Source organism: Monodon monoceros, unplaced genomic scaffold (assembly GCF_005190385.1).
Source record: "Monodon monoceros isolate NGI ecotype Baffin Bay Population unplaced genomic scaffold, NGI_Narwhal_1 Super_Scaffold_21, whole genome shotgun sequence".
NCBI lineage: Eukaryota > Metazoa > Chordata > Mammalia > Artiodactyla > Monodontidae > Monodon > Monodon monoceros.
The window spans coordinates 169,475,217-169,493,631 of NW_021703778.1; the positions used below are offsets into that span (position 1 = coordinate 169,475,217).

An 18,415-nucleotide genomic window follows, 5' to 3' on the forward strand; every position below is an offset into this window, starting at 1 on the left:
TTTTTTTTTTTTTTTTTTTTTTTTTTTTTTTTTTTTTTTTAGTATTTGAAAAGTTAACTAACTAACATATCAACTCCTGTGGTGATACCTTGGGAGACACAGGGAGGCCGGGCTGCTTGGGCTGGGGTGGTGAGTTCAAGTCAAGGGTCCAAGGAGAAGCTGTGCCTGACCCTTGGGGGTCTCCCTCTGCACCTTGGCAGTACTTTGTAGCCTTCTTGGGGCCCCTGATTTCTGAGCATCCCAGCAGCAGCCTGCTGCCATCGTTGTCTTCCTTTAAAGCACTGCTGGTTTGTGTGTAGCTCCCATCCCGGAGAAGGAGGACCTCCTTCCACCGGCCCCAGGGTCATCTCCCTAACGCTAATGGGAGGATTTCTTTGGGGCTTTTCGTTTTCCTTAGATCTGACCTGGGTACCACATGCTCAGTCGGGGCTTGAGCTCCTGAATGGTCCATTATGGATGCCCGCCTCGCCAGTGCCCACCAAGTACATCTCGGGTTGGGTCGTGGTGAGCAGCCTGTGGTCAGCACAGCGACTGACAGATGACACAAACTCTGGGGGCAGAGGACAGAGCGCCAGGCCCTGTCACACAAAGCCTGTGAAACCTCGAGCCAGCCGTTTCATTACCCCGAGCCTCAGCTTCCCCGTCTTTAAAGGTGGTTTTACAATAACCACCTGCAGAGGTGCACGAGGCTCAAATGATAACGTAAGTGGGAGTGTGACTTGCAAGCTGTAAAGCACCCTAAGAATGCAAATTGTCATGCTTGCCCCTGGAGCACCCCATCCCAGGACACTGTCTGAGATCTCAGCCCTCAGCAACGGCCAGAGTCCTCACTGGTGTGGGAAGAAACGGTGACGTGCCCGGGGGCTGGCCCACATGCTCCTCAAGGAAAGGAACGTGTCTTTTGTTGTACCTGTCCCGCCTGGTCTCATCGGGTCCCCTGGCGTCCTCCTGAGACTGTCGGGGACAGGTTAGGAATCCCTGTCCCCACTTTAAGGCTGAAGAAACGAAGGTTCACAGCAGTGATTCGCCAAAGGCTACACTAGTGAGTGACAGAGCCCAAGTCTCCAATTCAAAGTCCAGGCCTTTGCCCAGTGAGCCAGATGGCCTGTCAAAGAGATCCCAGTCAGCTGGTGGCCTCCACACTTTCTAAATCATAACCCAGCTTGATCACGGGTTGATTATTATGGGCATTTAACCTGGCCCATCTTTATATCGAAATGCCTACTTCTTCTGAAATAAGTCAAAAATTAATTAGCATCTATTTTCTTTTTTCTCAGTTAGCATACTTAATATCTTTCCTAAAGAATGATAATTTCCAGGTCAGCCTTCTGCCAACTTTAGCTCATATAGGATAAGAGCCAGCTCAAATATTTTAGTAAGTGACCATCCCAGGGACGCAGAAACCCAGGTGCTGGACTTGAATGCAACTTGCAGCTTCTAGAGTGGACAGGGTGTGAGGATTTGAGACCCTGCCCCCCACCCACTTGTCAGCTGCCTGCCTTCATTCATCATTTATTCATTCAACAAACGACTGGGCTTTCACAGGGGACACCTACTTGATTTGCCTGCTTCTGCGCTTAGTCTGTTCTCCACACACAAGCAGATTGATCTTTCCACGTCTAGGTCAAGCCAGGTCGAGCCTTGCTCAGGACTCTCCAGAGACTTACAGTCTGACCCAGAATCAAATCCAAACCCTGACCGAGGCCCGCGTGGACCTCCCTGGCCCTGGCTGCCTTGCTCATTCACTTCCGCCCCACTCTCTACCTCACCCACTTACGTAAATCCGATCACAGCGGCCTCCTGGTCGCCCCCCGATTGTGCCACACGTGCCCCTTCACCCCGGTGTCCCTTCTGTCTGGAATGCTCTTCCCTCCGAGTAACCCATGGCTCACATGACGCCTCGTCAGGGAGGCAGGACCCGCACACCTGCCCCTTCAGCTCTTCCTGCTGCGTTCCTCCTGTTACGTGCCACCGTGTTGCCTGTCTTTCCTCTCGAGAACCAAGGGCCCAGGAGAGCGGTTTGTGTCCACGGCTGTATCCCCAGTGCCGTGCACAGTGACGTTTGTGTGATGGATGAAGGACCAGGCATATCCTGGGCCTGCTCTGTTATGGGCCGTGCACCAGCACACAGAGAGGACCAAGACACGGTTCCCGCGTCTGCAGAGCTCAGTCAGGCAGAGAACAGGGACTTGACAGTACAGTGTGGCCAGTGCGGGGACAGAGGGAAGTAAGTCCAGGGCCTCGGGAGCCTGAGATGCAGGGACAGGGCTCCAGGAAAGCCTCTGCAGAGGGCATGCTGGATCTGGGGCTTCAAGGATGGATAGAAGTTTGCCAGTTAGAGAAGAGAGAGGACAGTCAGGTGAGGAAGCTGCACGTGCAAAGGCACAGAGACGTGTTTGGGCCTTTCACGGGGGCACTTCCCACCCTGGACGGGTGTGGGGGAAGCGGTGAGGCTTACGGAACCGTCAGGGCCAGGTCTTGAAGGGCCTAGACCATCCCCTCGAGCCCCAGGCCTTCATGGCCTCCTCTCCCTGCCAGACAGATCTTCAGAGGTGAAAAATTACATGCTGATATCCTGCCCTGGCGCCGTGGCTCTTGCCAGGGCTTAGAGGGAGCGTCCTTGCCGATTCCCAGCTGCCTGGGACTTCCTGAGACCTGAGAGCCTCGTGCTCTGCCTCTGTAGCTCCTGGGCAGCTCTTGGCCACAGCCCGTGGCTTCTAAATGGACTCAGCGATGGTTTGCCCCAGCCGGCCAGCCCCAGTTGCCACTGTCCGTGGATAGCACCCCAGCTGTCTCCCAGCTTTGGAGGGACACGGCATGCTGTTTGCGGTGGCAGATGGGTGGGACAGAAAGAGTCCTGGCTTCACCCAACTTTACCACCAATTGGGGATAATTCATGCCTCTGAAACTCCATTTCTGACCTGTTGCATGGGGTTGTACTAACAGCCTGTCAGGTGGTTTTGAGAAGTAGACACGGTGGTGTGGGGGCATAAGTGTAGGGTATTTCACTTCTCAAGGTGCTCGCAGTCCGGCAGGGTTGCACACAGGCACCTACACAACTCTGATAAAGGGCAGCCTGGGGCCTGGCGGGTGGGGCTTCACCAAGTCCCTGAGCAAGCCTGGGGCCATGGGCTTGTGGGGCAGAGGTGGGAACGTGCCACATCACAGGCAGAGGAAGCACCAGAGAAAGGCGGGAAAGAAAGCAACATTTCAGGAGGACGCAGGCGACCGACTGAAGAACAGAGAGGTTAGGAGAGCACACCGGGGCAAGGCTCAGAGAGTGAATCGCAGGACCCTGGATGCTGGTCAGGATCCCGCCTGTCCTGGGGCTGGTGTGCGGTGGAGCTGCAAGAGACCCCGCATCCTAGCCTCCAAAGTCCTTGCAAGTCCTGGGCCATGTTGTAAAAACTCACGCAGATTTTATGTTCTTCTCCATGGTGTATCTGTGCCTCCTTCCCTATTTGGAATTATTTCCCATTCAGTAAAACTGATGCTCCAGGGCTTCCCTGGTGGCGCAGTGGTTGAGAGTCTGCCTGCCGATGCACGGGACGCGGGTTCGTGCCCCGGTCCGGGAAGATCCCACATGCCGCGGAGCGGCTGGGCCCGTGAGCCATGGCCGCTGAGCCTGCGCGTCCGGAGCCTGTGCTCCGCAACGGGAGAGGCCACAACAGTGAGAGGCCCGCGCACCGCAAAAAACTGATGCTCCAGAAGGGTGCTCTGTGCCCTCCTGTTTCTGCACGTAGCGCAGAGCACCCCACGCTGTGGAAGGGTCTGCCCAAGGCACAGGGGCCTCTCCAGTTGAGGCGTGGAGGGCGGAGAGTGGCCTGGCCTCAGCGGCAGAGTGCAGGAGCAACCCTACCGTGTGACCTCAGTGACTCAGGCACAGCTGGAGGTTAGCCAAGCCACACATAACTGGCAGGACGTTCTTACGTGAGCTCATCTAGAAAACTTAGAATAAATCCTTGCTGAAGAAACAAATACATTTAATTAGCTGGTTCATAGGCTCATAGTGTAGAAAAGGACTTTACAAGCCATATCAGCCAAGACCCTTGTGTTATACACAGAGAAACTAGCTCGGAAAGTCCCGCACCGGCAGCAGCAGGGCTCAAATCCAGCTGTTTGCCTGACAGTGTTTTGGCAGCTCGTGATTCCCTTTGCAAACACTGCTGTTGAAATGTCATCACGCGCCTCTGGAGCATCTAGCGGCTGGAGGTGGAGCAGGCAGCTTAGTCGGGGTCCGAGCCCTGCTACCTGCAGGGTGTGAATTCTGCGGATCCCATCCACTGCGCCTTCAGCAGTTGGAGGTAATGGAGACACTAAAGCCCAAAGAGAATTAACACTCGTCTCTGCTGACCCGCATCCTAGCTTCGGTTACGACCTCACCTTCAGTTTCTCCAGCTGCTTGCACCTAACACATAGCGCTTTTCTAAGGAGAAGTGGTCCGTGGCTGGTGGGGTGGCCCGGAGTTGCATTTCTGACCACTGGATACCAAGGAGAGAAACTGCTCCTGAAGACCTCCCCTTTGGGGAGTTTTCTCAACATGACCCATTGCAGAGCTGACCTCTGAAGAGACAGGAAGCTGATGGGGACAGAACATGGGCTCGGAAGCTGCAGGAGCTCGTTCTGCTTCTGACTCTGTCACTTACTTGATGTAGACAAGCTTTTAATTTCTCTGGGCGTCCCTGGCCTGCTGAGGTAATGATAATTCCACTCCTGGGATGTGTTATGAGAATTTAATAGATAGAGATATGAAATGTTAGTCACTCAGAATTCCCTAAGAAGAAGGGGCACTGGCAGAGGGCTGAGTCGTGCTATGTCAGACTCTAGGCTGACACTAACGCGTTGAAGATCCACACCCCAAGATAAGGGATGCTCTCGTTGTGTTTCAGACCAGGAAACAGAATGAAAGAGCTTCAGCAATATGCCCAAGGTCAAAGAGTGACAGAGCCAGGACTCAAATTTAGCTTCAAGTGGCTTCAAGTCCGTGCACTGTGTAAACGGGGAGTGCCGCTCTCAGCACCTGCTGCCTCCTCTGGCTCAGCCCCGCAGGTGGGAAATTAAGTCCCAAAGAGGGAAAGCGACTAGCTACCCAAGGCCCCAAAGCCCAGCAGAACCGATGTGTTAATCATCCGGGGAAAGATTTAGACAGGCAAGGCCGTGTGAGCCCCGTGTCAGGGAGGAAGGTCGGGAGTGGGGCGGGGGGGGGGGGGTAGGAGGTGCCAACCTTGAGATGCCCCTCCTAGGCAGCAAGTCTGGGGGATCCCAGATTCCTTTGAAGTCCTTTGTAGTACCTTACATATCCGTACATATTTGCATTTTAGCTCAGGGCAGTAAAGAGGGAGCAGTCAGCATCACAAGGGAAGATGGTAAGGGAGATGGGGCCTGACCCCAGTAGGCCACTGGTAGGGAAAGAGGAGCTGCAGGAGGGGGCTGGGGGCCGGGAAGCGTTTCCCAAGGGACCCATGGGAATGATGTTTCCCACATGGGGACCAGCACAGAAGCGTTATGCTTTCTGATGTTTCGTGTGAGAGCAGGGCTCAAGGAGAAGAGTCAGAGACAGAGAGACAGCAGGAGGCAACCTAGGAGTCGGGGAAGGCTCCACGGGGTCGGCGACCCACTTGACTGGGCTTTATGGGCCCTGGGGCTTTGCCAGCTGGGGAAGTGCAGAGGCACCTTCACAGCGGAAGGAGCAGCCACTGCACCCACAGGTATGATGGCAGAAGGGGATCCAGGGTGGTGGAAGGGGGTGAAGGATTAACTTCCCGCGGGCCTTGAAGCTGGTTGGGCTGGAAAGCAGGCAGGAGGGGCAGGGATTGGCTGAGAGAAGCAGCGAGGAGAGGAGAGGAAATCCAAGGAACGGCCGGATGGAGCTCGGGAAGAGCGGGTGGCCAAGGTCAGCGGTGCCTGGGACTCTTCCCTCGGTTGGTCACCTGTACCCTCTGGCTCCGCACCCACCTCGTCCCCTCCCACAGCCCACGGGGGCAAGAGGAGAGTGAGCCACGGTGGGAGGCTCCTTCTGGAAGACACCTGGCGTCACCAGGGCCCGTGGGCTGGCCCCACGAGGGGTCTGGACCCTCCTCCTGGGCCCCCAGAGCTTTCTGGAGTCGGGTAGGCAGGCGGGTTCTGATAGGTTAGCTGGGAAGCCTCATTAAACATTGAAGCGGCGAAGCCCATTTGACGGCTGCCCGGCATATCAGTTTCCCAGTGCCCAAGCCAGGCGGCTGAGGAAGGAGAGGTAAGTGGGCAGGATGTGAGCAGCGCGCCTCCGGACTGCGCCCCGGGGCCTGCCCGTAATGGTCAGCAGGGAGTGGACCTTCCACTGCTTCTGCTTCTGCCACTGCGACTGCACCGTGCTTTGCAGAGTGAGCTGTAGGTGACGGGAGCCCCTCCCCCTCCTCCCCGCTCCTCCCGGGCCTCCCCTTCCGCTCCCAGGTGCTGGGGGAGGCGGGGCCGGAGCTCTGGGTCTTGCGACGACCTCCCTGTCACTGATGGTCGGAGGGTTGAGATGCTGTTCTGACCGAGGCCTTGCAGGAAGGGTGGGCAGACGCGGCAGCACGCGGGCTGGGCCGTGGCCAGTGTGGGCTCCGGTCCCAGCAGCCCCGTCCACTTGGGGTGCCTGTGGCCTTGGGAAATCGCTCACCCTTTCCAAGCCTCAGTTTCCCCGTCTATGACATAGGTCTGACAGGCTCTGCCCTGGATAATTGAGCAGATTAATCACAAAAATGACGCGAAGGTGGTTTGTCACGCAGGCAATAAATGTGTGACAGATTTTATTGCACTTTATTCTCTTTGAGATCCTTTTCAAGGTGCATAACGTGTTCTGAAAGGAGCTTATTAAGAAAGGGAGAAAAAATATTTTACTAGGATGATAATTGGCCTGAGGACCACAGCCTGAGTGGGACTAAGCAGGCTGGTTGGCAGCATCCTGGCCTGGAAGCCAGGAGACCTGGGTTCTCGCCCCGTTCACCCCTGTTTGGATGTGTTCTTGGGCAAGTCCCTCCCTTTCCCCTGGCCTCAGGATCCCTCTACGCCAGGAGAGGGGACCCTGCTTGCTAGCACCCAGGGTGGCACACAGGCCTCCTGCTGTCATTAGAGTGAAAGGGCCTTTCCTCTCTGGCGTACCATGCTGGTGCTTCATTGCAAGGCCGGTAGGTGCTTCTTACTGTGTGGCCTTGGGCAGTTCGCCCCTCTCTGAATTGCAGCCTCTGCACCTGCTCACCTGGGTCTACAGGTCATTTCAACACTGGCCTCTTAGACACAGCTTTAACCACCGGTCACCCTGGGGTTGAGCCATAACTGGCGGGCCCATGGATGAGGGTGTATTACAGGATTGCAGTGGATGATAAAACACCTGGCCCTGGTGATCTGAGTAAAACAAAATAAGCTGCCTCACGTATCAGCCACTGTGAGCCTAAATTCACTCATAAGGACTGGCAGAAAAGGCACTAGAAAATTGACACGGGGTAACTTTCAGCAAGCAATCAAACTGGCAGGGCGGTGGCAGTCGGGACTTGTCTCCTGCTGAGCCAAGCTCAAGAGGTGGCTTAAGCACCCCTGCCTGGGCTTCCTAAGCATCTCAGAGGTGGTGAGGCAGCTGTCTGTCCAGCCAGAGCCCAGCATCAGCATGCTGGTGTGGACAGAGCCCTGGGCTGGGAGACACTTGTCCTGGGCGCTGGTCCCAGCTCTGCCACCGATTCCTGGGTGGCCTTGGCAGGGTGGCTCTGAAGACCGTGGCCAGGCCTGAGCTTAGGCCCGGATCACAGGCTCCATTCCCATGTGTGTGTTTGCTTGCTTGGCAGCAGGAACCTAGACACGAGAAGGGAAGGCTGCACCCCATCTCAAAGTGTGGCTCTGAGGCGGTCCAAAATGGAGGCACCTCTGGAGAAAGGAAAAGGAGTCAGCCAGAGAGACGGCAGAGGGGAAGGGGGCTTGAAAGGGCTTGGGGCTCTGCCCAGCCTGGGCCAGGTGGCTGTCACTTGCTGGCCAGAAATTCCATCAGGCATCACTGAGCAGGTGCTGGATCCTTGGTTTCTGGTGCTGCTGGGATCTCAGGTTCCATCTTTTCAGGAGGCCCAGGGGATGCCTTTCCTGTAGAGACTGCCTGGAAACCTGGCCTGTCCCTTCTGTCCCAGAGGAGCTGGGGGCTGGTGTCCCAGGGCCTCATAAATGTTAATGGCCAGCAGGAGGACGGCCTTTCTCATGAGAAGGTGTCTGCAGTGCTTATCTGCCTACCTCAGCTGTGTAACTTGAAGTGCAGTACCTGGGGCAGGAGCAGTACGGCCTCTGCCTGCCCTGCACAGCCAGACTCAGGGTGGAGTCGCAGTGGAGCGCTTACCCCTCCGTGGGGACTCTTAGTCTTTTGTTTCTTTATTATAAGCTGATGCGTCCTGCTTGTGCAGAATTTGGAAGTTCAAAAAGAGGGGAAGAGCCCACAATCCAGAGGTAGCCACTGTGAACATTTAGGTGTATTTCCTTGTTTGTCCTTTTAAGTTGCAGAGATTCAGAACTAGGAGATCCTTGCTTCCATCCTTCTCACTCTATAGGAAACTGAGGCCAGGAGCGGGGAGGGGCTTAACTACGGCGTGGCCGAAATCCAGCAAGAACCTGGGTCTCCCCGGCTCCAGGTTCACTCCAGAGGGGATTTGAACAAACTGAAACAGTCCAGGGAGGCTAGCCAGGAACGGGGAGGAGCTGGGAAACAGGAATGAGGGGTGCTGGGAGAACTGGAGGGGGAACACGAGCTCCGCTCTCCACCGCCCAGGCCCCTGTCTGGTCCTGACCGGCTCCCGTGGGAACAGTGCCAGCAAGACAGGCTTCAGCCCACTGGGAAGTAGACCCCGGGTAGGCTCTGGGATCTCTCCTCGCTGCGGCCCTTCAGGCTCTGCACAGCTGAGAGCCTGGGATACAGATCTTTCTCCTGGGTCAGGAGCGTTCATTTGCGCTCACTTCACCCAAGCACTACGTGGGCAGGGCACCTACGTGGGGTCAGGCAGGATGGCGGCAGGCAGGCCAACCCACAGTCTCCCTCTCCAGAGGCCAGTGGGTGCTGAGAGTCTGCGGGGGCTGGACTTCGGCCGGGAAAGGGCGCCAGGGCTCCCCCCACTCCCCCCCAACCCGGCAGCCGCTGCCTGCCTCCCGCCCTTCACGCTGCTCTCTAGGACCCTCTGCCCCTGTCCTCCAATCCGGCCTCCCCCACCCTTCCTTCCCCGGGAGGCGGAGCAGTTCAAGGGCATGTGTCTAAGGGAGCTGAAGTCACTTGATGTCCTCTGCTCTCTGGCTTCCTTAGGATAAAATACGGATGGTACCAACGCTCCTGGGGTGAGGGTGCGGGTTAAGTGAGTGACGTTTGGGAGTCTCTGGCGCAGGACCTAGCACGCAGCATGGTGGCTGCTCGATAAACTTGAGTTCTCTCATCCCACATCCTGTTGCCTCGAGTTGGCCAAGTGCCACCCCCGCTGGTGACCACGGTGTCTCCCTGCTCGCGAATCTCCTGCTCGTGAGGCGCGTCCCCAGCTCGGCCACGGCCTGTTTCCAGCGTGAGGGGAAAGCTCTAGAGTGTGCTACCTGCACAGCCTCGGCAGTTGTTGGAGATCATCAGACAGTTTGCCTGGGGCCCGATCATTCATTTATTCAACAGATATTTGTCGAGTGTTGACCGGATGCCAAGAAGTACGTTAAGTGCCGGGCACGTGGAGAACAGGACGGTTACGTGCCTGGGGGTTAAGTCGGACGGCTGTGCGCCCGGGTCCTGGCACATACAGGTGCACGTAATACGTCCTAGGGGACAGGGAGCCTGGGTTCGCAGAGTCCCCGTGAGGAGGTGCCCCCTGCACAGCAGAGCATGGCCTGGGACCCGCCTGTCCCCTGCACCCCTCTCAGCAAGGCTGGGGCAGGGCCGGAGGTCAGCCCCTTTGGGTCCCTTCTCCCGGAAGCCTGACCCTGTGCAGCCGGCTTTTCCTCCATCTGCTCTCCCCGGCCCCTTGCTGCTAAATGAGGGCAGTGTTCCCGAGGACGATCGCATCTCACGCTGGAATCTGCGTCACAGATGGAGGCCGTGGAAGTCTTCGGGGCGCAGTACCCAGACCAGGCGCTCTCACCCCATCTGGGAACAGCCCTGTACCCCGTGGAGGGCGCAGGGCCGTTCATGCCCTGCTTGCTGCTGAGGCCCCAGGTCTGACCTCAGTCCTCCCAGCCCCTCTCTCCTCTTCAGTGTGGCCTCCGGTCACTCAGTGACTTGCCCTAGGGCCCTCGGCTGCCAGCCCCCCTCCCGGGCGGGCCTGTGGCCTGGGTCTGGCCAGCCTGCCCCTCCCCTCTGGTGGTGTCTCTCCATCCCGTCCCCCACCTCATGACCCCCAAGGGTAAAAGGGCCTCCTCTGAGTCACCAGCGTGTTTGTAGGAGTGGGTGTGTGATGGGACTCCGACCTGAAGCTGGAATGTGGGCCTCAGGGGACAAGAAGTCACTCCTTCCCCAGAAGAATCATGTCAGATGGACTCAGAGCGGACGAGCCTGCCTGTTCCATCCCCAGGCTCCTCTCTGTGGTCAGACAGGGGCTCCATCGGGCACGGGCCACCCTCTGCCCTGGCCTGCCACCAGGGTGTGCACTCTGACGCTGTGGGCTGGACCCACAAGACACCAGAACCTCACAGGCACCCCGCTTCTCCTGATGTTGGGTCCATGTTCCACGTTAAATTTTCCCCTTTGTCATGTGTCTGTAGTGCAAATTAGGCTCTTTATTGTGACTTTGCAAAACTTGTTTGAAGTGAGTGAGAGAAGGGCAGCATCTATCTTAGTTGGAGCTCCCAGACTTGGCAAGCTTGTGACACCGAGCCCCATGGCCTTGGGCAAGCCCCCTCCCCACCTCTCAAAGCCACCAACACCCCTTCTCCGGGCGGCAGTGGGCCCCTGGTGCCGGCGGGGAGTAGTTAGCCTGGGAACTGTGCCTCAGTCGGCCTCCTCTCTGAACAGGCACGGACCTGGGGAGCCCTGTGTTTCTGTGGCTCACTTCTAGGTAGGTCTTATTTTCATCTGAGCGAGTTCAGTCCCATTCCTTCACCTGTGCTTTTTTCCCTGGGCTTGGTGATCACACCAAGGTTCCCTCAGACCTTCCCAACTCCGTTTGATAAAATACGCCGAGTACTTGATGTGAGCCGGCCTTGAGCAGGGAGTGATGAGTGACAGGCGTGGTCTCTGCCCTCCAATCACTGTAATATCAGAAAGTGGTGTGGGAGAGGCCGAGCAGTAGAGGCAGGAGGATGTAGGGCAGGCTTCCTGGCAGAGGCAGCTATGCAGTTGGGCCTTGAAGACGTGGTAGGTGAGGAAGGTGTCCCGGGTGGATGGGGGCCACACAGAGACGGGGAGGTGGGAAGCACAGCAGGTGATCCAGGCTTAGTGAGCAGGTGCAGAAGGCCTGCTGGGGGGCGGGGGGTGAGTCCAGGAGAAGCGGCTGTGGGGATGGGCTGGACTCTTAACTCCATTGAGCTTGGACTTGACCCCATAAGGGTCAGACTTGTGTTTTCCAGAGATCACGTGGTCTGCAGTGTCAGTGTGGAAGCTGGATGGGGAGAAAGGGGTGTGGGTAGAGGCGGAGGTCCCTTTGGTTGACTAAGGCACGGGTCCAGGAGAGATGCTGAGGCAGCCGCGTGAACAGGGAGAGGCAGGTGGATTCTGCTGGGGTCTCAGACGCAGCAGCAGAGAACTTGGTAGCTAAGGAGACTGGGGGGTGGGGTGGCCTGCGGTCCTCACCTGGATCCTGGATCCTGGATCCTGGAGGTGGGGGCACGGCTGGCCTGCGGTGACTCAGGCACAGGACACTCCGCGTGTTTGGCTTCTGATCACACCGCTCAGAGAATCATGGGAAGTAACTTGGGACGCGGGACAGACGGGAGTGATGACCAGCCACCCGATGCTCCCGCCCTGAGATCTCAACACAAGAGGCATCTACAGATGGGCTGTGCCCAGGCTTCCCAAAGGCCCTAGACCGTCCTGGAGGGTGGAGCCTCCTCCCCGTTCTCCTCCCGCCTCTGCCAGTGGGGCACCGTAGCCAGTGGGTGGAATGGGCCAGGAGGAAGGAGGCACGCCCCGCGCGACCCTGGACAGACCCCTCCCCTCTGAGACAGAGGGCCTGTGCTTCCTAATGCTAAGGACCCTCGCAGCTCAAAACATACCCACGTTTTCTGAGGTTAAGAAGAATGGGAGGCCTTACGCAGCCAGTGTTGTCTCTTCCTGCCCCGTAGTGTCTAAAGTTCTAGCCGGCTCATTTTGAGATGCCTCACGCGCAGGGACTGGAGCCCCCTGGGAGCAGCGAGGGCTGTGCTCTGTCCTCCCACCCTGACCAGGCCAGCCAGCTGAGGGTGTCAGGAGGCAGTCCAGGCCGGCGGGCAGAACAAGGGGCACAAGCGCAGGACCTCCGCAGTTCACGCCGTGGCAGCTGGCTGCCAGCGGGGGTCCTGACAGCTGGCGGGGCCCGGTCAGAGCGAGGGTGGGCTCCCGTCCTCAGACCAGGGGCCAGGCGGGGGCTCCGGGGCAGGGGCTTGGCCCCGGAAGAGGGGCAGATCCGGACGCGGGCACGGGCCCAGCAGCCGAGGCCGGGTCTTGGAACAAGGCAGGAGTCCAGCTGTCAGGCCTGAGCCCCAAATGCTGGGCTGAGTGGGTGGCACTGTCCGCCGTGCGGACACCAGGCAGGGCCTGGGCGCTGTCTGAGGGCTGCAGCCCCTCGCCCGGGACTCTTCATCCTACGGGCCGGTCTCAGCCGACACCACGGTGCGATGGAATTTAAGAAAGAAAGTGGCGTTTTGCGGGTAGTCTGAGCTTGGTTCTCCTGTTTACAGGTGTGGCACTTACCCTTTCTGGGCTGTTCCCTCGCCTGTTACAAGCCTTCCTGGGAGCTGTCCAGTAGGGTTGTGAGAATTACAGTAACTGTAAATTAAATTAAGAGAAGTGCTCTGACACTGCTGTAAAGCAGTGTTCTCGTATTTTTTCTCTGGTTTCCTGAGAACAAGAGGAGAGGAGCCCTAAGGCCTGGGCCTCACGGAGTAGGAGAGAAAAGAGATCCCCTCCACCGCGGATTTTTTTTTTTTAATTAGGAATGTTTTTTCTTTATTAAACTTGAAAATTTTTCTAATGTCTATACTGGACATATTTACAGAAAAACCAATTTTTAGAAAGAGCAGAGTTGTTTTATGTTAAATAAAGCAGAACAAGCATGTTTAGAGACAGGAAAAGAAAACCAGTATTTATTTCACACCTACTAATGTGCCAGGCCACCAGATATTTATGTAGTCACCTCTGTAAAGAGTACGCAGGTGTCTTCTCTCCTGCCCGGCCCCTGAGTTCAGCAGTTGGCATTGAACAAGGCAGGGTCAGGCAGGGCCACCCAGGGGAGAAATTTATCCTCAGGTGCTGGGAGGCCCTCCTCCCGTCAAGCAGCTGGCCCACTGCCCACCACCTGGATCCTCTTTCCCCAACTAAAGCATCCACACAGGGGTCCGGAAGCGGCAAAGCAAGGCTCACTGAAAACGTGACTGAAGCCCATACTGGGGCCTAGGACTGGGCACTGCTGAATATGGAAGCAAACTCCCGGCTTGGAAAGGACTGGTGTTGTCACACCTGGGGGTGGAAATCGGGCCTTCCTGGGTGGGTAGATTTGGGACCTCGGTGTAGGAAGGGACCTGCTCCCTTGGGAGGTGAGGCTTGCGTTGTGGGGATCATGCTCGGAGAGCCAGCCTGGAGGGCACCTGCACTGGGCAGAAGCTTGCCCCAGAATCAGATGACCTGTTTCGGCTTTGAGATTCTGTTACTCTCTGTGCCGCTGTGCCCCTGACCCAGGGGACGCCCTGCTAATCTCTCAGCTGTTTGAAGCACCTGTGGGAGAAGCCTTCTGCCCATCGTGGATTTTGTCGTACGCCCCTCATCCTAGAGAGGAGACAATGCCCCTTCCCCACCTAGGCAGCGAGGCATGAGGCCAGCTTGCCCGGAGTCCCTCCCCCATTGCTGTGACTCCGCAGTTCCCCAGTGACACCTGAGCTGGCAAAGAGAAGGAACAATCAGCTCCTTCTCAGATTGGAGCAAAAGCTTGATTTTCCTGTGAATGTAACACAGCACCAGCCCCGGTCTGAACAGGAGGTACACTCCACAGACCTCGCCTGTTCTGGGGCCCTGCCTTCAGGGTCAAGGGCAAGAATGTAGCCTGGAAGGCTCCACAGTTGCTCTGTCCTCTTCTGCCCACCGCACAGCTCCAGACTCCTAGATGCAGGCAGGAGGGCGTCACATCGCGGTGAGGGGCACGGGGCTGCGGCCCAGACCCGGTGCTGAAACCCCGGCTCCGACACATACCTGCCGTAAGGGTCATTCGCCTGCTCAAAAGGCGGAATAAAATGGATCTACTGGGTTCAGTGATTCCAAATTTTAGTTACAACAGCTTTGTGGGACATAGAGAGGCCGGAGCCAGATGTTGAGGGTCGAGGGCACAGTGGCAAGTGAGGAAGTGGCAACAGCAAGTGCAGTTTGAGAGGGAAGCCAGAGGGGTCAGGCGAGAAGGGGTGATTCTGAGCCGTGTGAAATGGCACCCCCTTTACTGGCGCCAAGGCAAGAGCCGCAAGAAAGGGAGAAGGAGGTTTGACTGAGAGGGTGAGGTGGGACAGGGTGTTGCAGGGCTGAGGACCAGCGGTTGAGACCATCTCGGGTGGGACCAGAGGGCAGAGGCAGGGAGAGTCCCGGGGGTCCTTTCTTCTCTGTTAACCGCTGCGCTCTTGTGCTTCTCTGCTCCACAGGCTCCTCCAGCCAGCGTCAGGTGCAGAATGGCCCGTCTCCTGATGAGATGGACATCCAGAGAAGGTAACCCCCCAGCAGCAAGGGCCACCCTGGAGGACACACCTGTGGCTGCAGCCAGGACTCCCAGAGAGACACGGGGGCGGGGGAACAGGCCTGACCAGAAAGGAAGGGGAGCCAGCTCACTGCTGCTTTGCCAGTGACCGTGAGAGGGTGTGGTTTCACGGTGGGTGGGGAGAGCTCGCCGGCGCTGCAGCCTCGTGATCAGCCTGGCAGTGTCCTGTGTCATTCACTTATTGAGCACAGCCCTCCCGGGTATATTAGGAGGCAGTCATCTGGGGATTCAGTAACGTGGCCAAGGCTGTACTGCTGGAGATGGGCGGACGTGACCCGCCAGGCCTGTGCGACTGAGGCCCGTCCTTGACCCCGTCCTGTGCTCTGTCCGAAGGCCTCGTGAGCCCTGGTCCTGGCACTCTCTCGCTGGGTGCCCTGGGTGGGTGCCACGGCCTCTCTGGAGGATCTTAACTCTCTGCCTGCTCACCTCCCGGCGGAGCTTAAAGCAGACAGAGGCTGTGAGAGCACTTTGTGCGCTGCAGCTGCTCTTGGACAGCTGGGCCAGGGCTGCGCCGGTGGGATTTGGGCCATAGGGTGACGCCCTGCCCCCCCGGCCCCCTCCAAGGAGCTTCTTAAGTGTTAGAACTGGGAGGAAGGGCCAGTGCCATTGTCCTGAAGTTACAAAAGAGGTCGTGGTGGCCAAGGAGGGAGCAGCCTCCCCAGGTCACGTTGCCAGGTGAGGCAGCGTCAGGGCTTGAACCTGCTCTGTGCCTCCTGGGTGGGGACTCAGCGTCTCTGAGGGGCTTGGAGTCCCGGCTCTGTGGGAGCCGTGCTGCGGAGGCAGGCCTGGGGCCTGCATCCTCACCCGGGTCAGCGGGAGAGGACGTGCCTCCAGGGGCCTGTGGTGAGACAGGTAGAGCCCGGGGCCGGGAGCTGGGCAGGCGACACCCCCACCCTCACCTGGCTGTGAGACTCTCTCAGGGGGTTCTCTTCTCGAGCCTCTCCCCTGCTCTGAGCACCTTCTGGCCGCCATGGTGTACTTTGTGACCTTGGGCCAGTTACTGCTCTAGGCCTCAGCTTCCTGTTTGAAGGTAACAGTGTTAACGAAGGGCAGGTGGGAATATGCTTCCCAGACTCAGGTTGGAGAGGTTCCTTTTTTTTTTTTTTGGCTTTTTAACAATTTATTTAAAATTTAAAAATCATCAGATTTACCATATTAGCCATTTTTAAGCATACAGATCAGTGGTATTAAGGACGTCCACGTCATTGTGCAACCAGCATCATCACCCACCCACAGAACGTTTGCATCAAAAATGAAACTCTGTCCCCATTAAACACTAACACCCGGGCTTCCCTGGTGGCGCAGTGGTTGAGAGTCCGCCTGCCGATGCAGGGGACACGGGTTCGTGCCCCCGTCCGGGAAGACCCCACATGCCGCGGAGCGGCTGGGCCCGGGAGCCATGGCCGCTGAGCCTGCGCGCCCGTAGCCTGTGCTCCACAACGGGAGAGGCCACAACAGTGAGAGGCCCGCGTACCGCAAAAAAAAAACCAAAAACAAACAAACTGAAACTCTATGCCCAGTGAACATTAACTCCCCCCTCCCCACTCCCATAGCCCCTGGCAGCCACCATCCTACTTTCCGTCTTTATGAACTTGACTACTCTGTATACCTAATATAAACAGAATCATACAATAAGTGTTTTTGTGGCTGGTTAATTTCACTGAGCATAATGTCTTCAGGGTACATCCAGGCTGTATCATTTATCAGAATTTTCTAACTTTAAAAAAAAAATTTTTTTTCTTCCTTTTTAAAGTACGTAATATTCCATCGTATGTGTAGACCACATTTTTCCTATATTATTTTTCTTGCTTTAACATTTTGGCTATTGTAAATAATGCTGATATGAACACGATTGTCCAGTGGATGAAGGTGGCAGCCTTGCAGCGAGTGGCCGAGACCAGTTCCCCTGACCTCAGAGGTTCCTTTTTTTTTTTTTTTTGTGGTACGCAGGCCTCTCACTGCCGTGGCCTCTCCCGTTGCAGAGCACAGGCTCCGGACGCGCAGGCTCAGCGGCCATGGCTCCCGGGCCCAGCCGCTCCGCGGCATGTGGGATCTTCCCGGACCGGGGCACGAACCCGTGTGCCCTGCGTCGGCAGGCGGACTCTCAACCCTGAGCCACCAGGGAAGCCCAGAGGTTCCTTTTTATTAATTCCACTGGCCTGTCTTCTAGCCTCTCAGGAGTATAACATATTGCAGTTTACAAGGGGCTTTTACACACTTTGTTTCATTTTAATCCTCACATTAGCTGTCAGGGGTTGTTACTACCCATACTATTTCTCACATGAGCCAACTGAAGCTCAGAGAACAGAAATGACTTGCCCAAAGTAAGCAAGACTTAGAAGCAGAACCAGAACTGGCCCCAGCTCAGCCCTGTGCCAGGTCCCAGGGCTGCCTCCACCCGGAGAAGGGCCTGCGTCCTAAACACGCCCTGCAGTTGTGCTCTCAGAACCGGTGAAACACCGCGCACTTTATCTAACGCCACCCCCAAGTCCAGTGTTCCAGGCCACTGGCTGCAGAGGGCCATTCAGTTTTGTCTGCAGTCGACTGTGCACAGACCGAGCGACCCCGGGAGGTCAGTCTATGAACCACAGGCATCAAACTGCAGAGCAGGGATCCCGCTCCCCCTGCATCCCTGGCAGTCACCACGGAGCGGGACCCAGAAAGAGAGGAATTGCGTGGTGCCCAGCAGTGAGGTAGGGACTCTTTAGTGTCAAAAGGGTCTTTTTCATTATTTTTTAGATCTCGGGCATAATCCTCACAAGAACCCCATGAAACAGGTGTTCTTATGCTTATTTATGGAGCGGAATCTGAGGCCCAGGAAAGGGAAATGACTTGCCTGTAATCACAAACCAGTGAATCTCAGAACGGGAACCAGAAAGCTCTCTACCTCTAAATGACCTTGCAGTAAACTCCAGGTCCCACTTGACCTTCCTCCAAGGTGAAGGCAGCTGGGCAGCCCTGTGTAGCTATTCCACACACAGCACGTGCTGAGCAGGTGCTGCATGCACACCCGGCCCCAGCCCCAGCCGTCAGCGCGCTGCACACCAGCGGAGCTGACGCGTGGCCCACAGCCTCTCGCCCTGGGGGCGCCCTCCCGCTCAGCCCCGCGCCCCATTACAGGCCTTCAGAGTTGGCTCTCAGCAGTTGAAGCCCTGCTGCCACCCGGGCCCACATGACTCCTCGAGCCCCTCCTGCCCCAGCATCTCAGCCCCAGGTTCTGTGGATGTGTTTGTGGGTCAGTGTGTTCACTCGTCCAACCTTGAAGAGCAACCCAGGGCCACTCGTGCGAGGAGCTAGGAGGTTAGTCCCCGCAGAGGTACACCCTGCACTACAGCGCAGCTTCCCAAATGGCCCTCCAGATGGAGGCCAGGCCGCAGCTGGATCAGTGGGAAAGGAAGAGGACAGGTAGCCTTAGTGTCCGCTTCTCTCGCAGCCAACAATGCCTGACAGTTGTTCCAGGAAACTGAGCCAGGTGCGGTAAGAATGGGTGCCCCTGAGGTCGAGTCTGTTGTGGCCATAGGCCCCCAAAAGCT

The 18,415-nt window shown here is 57.1% G+C and overlaps 1 protein-coding gene across 9 annotated transcripts in view; it reads left to right on the forward strand.

Annotated features, from left to right (window-relative positions):
• EVL (Enah/Vasp-like) overlaps positions 1-18,415 on the forward strand; it is a 165,158-nt gene that overhangs the window by 127,092 nt on the left and 19,651 nt on the right. For all 9 annotated transcript variants that reach the window (XM_029237762.1, XM_029237759.1, XM_029237763.1 and 6 more), the window contains one exon: positions 14,770-14,833. In XM_029237762.1, the coding sequence (XP_029093595.1) occupies positions 14,770-14,833 (64 nt within the window). The remainder of the gene's footprint in view (positions 1-14,769; positions 14,834-18,415) is intronic.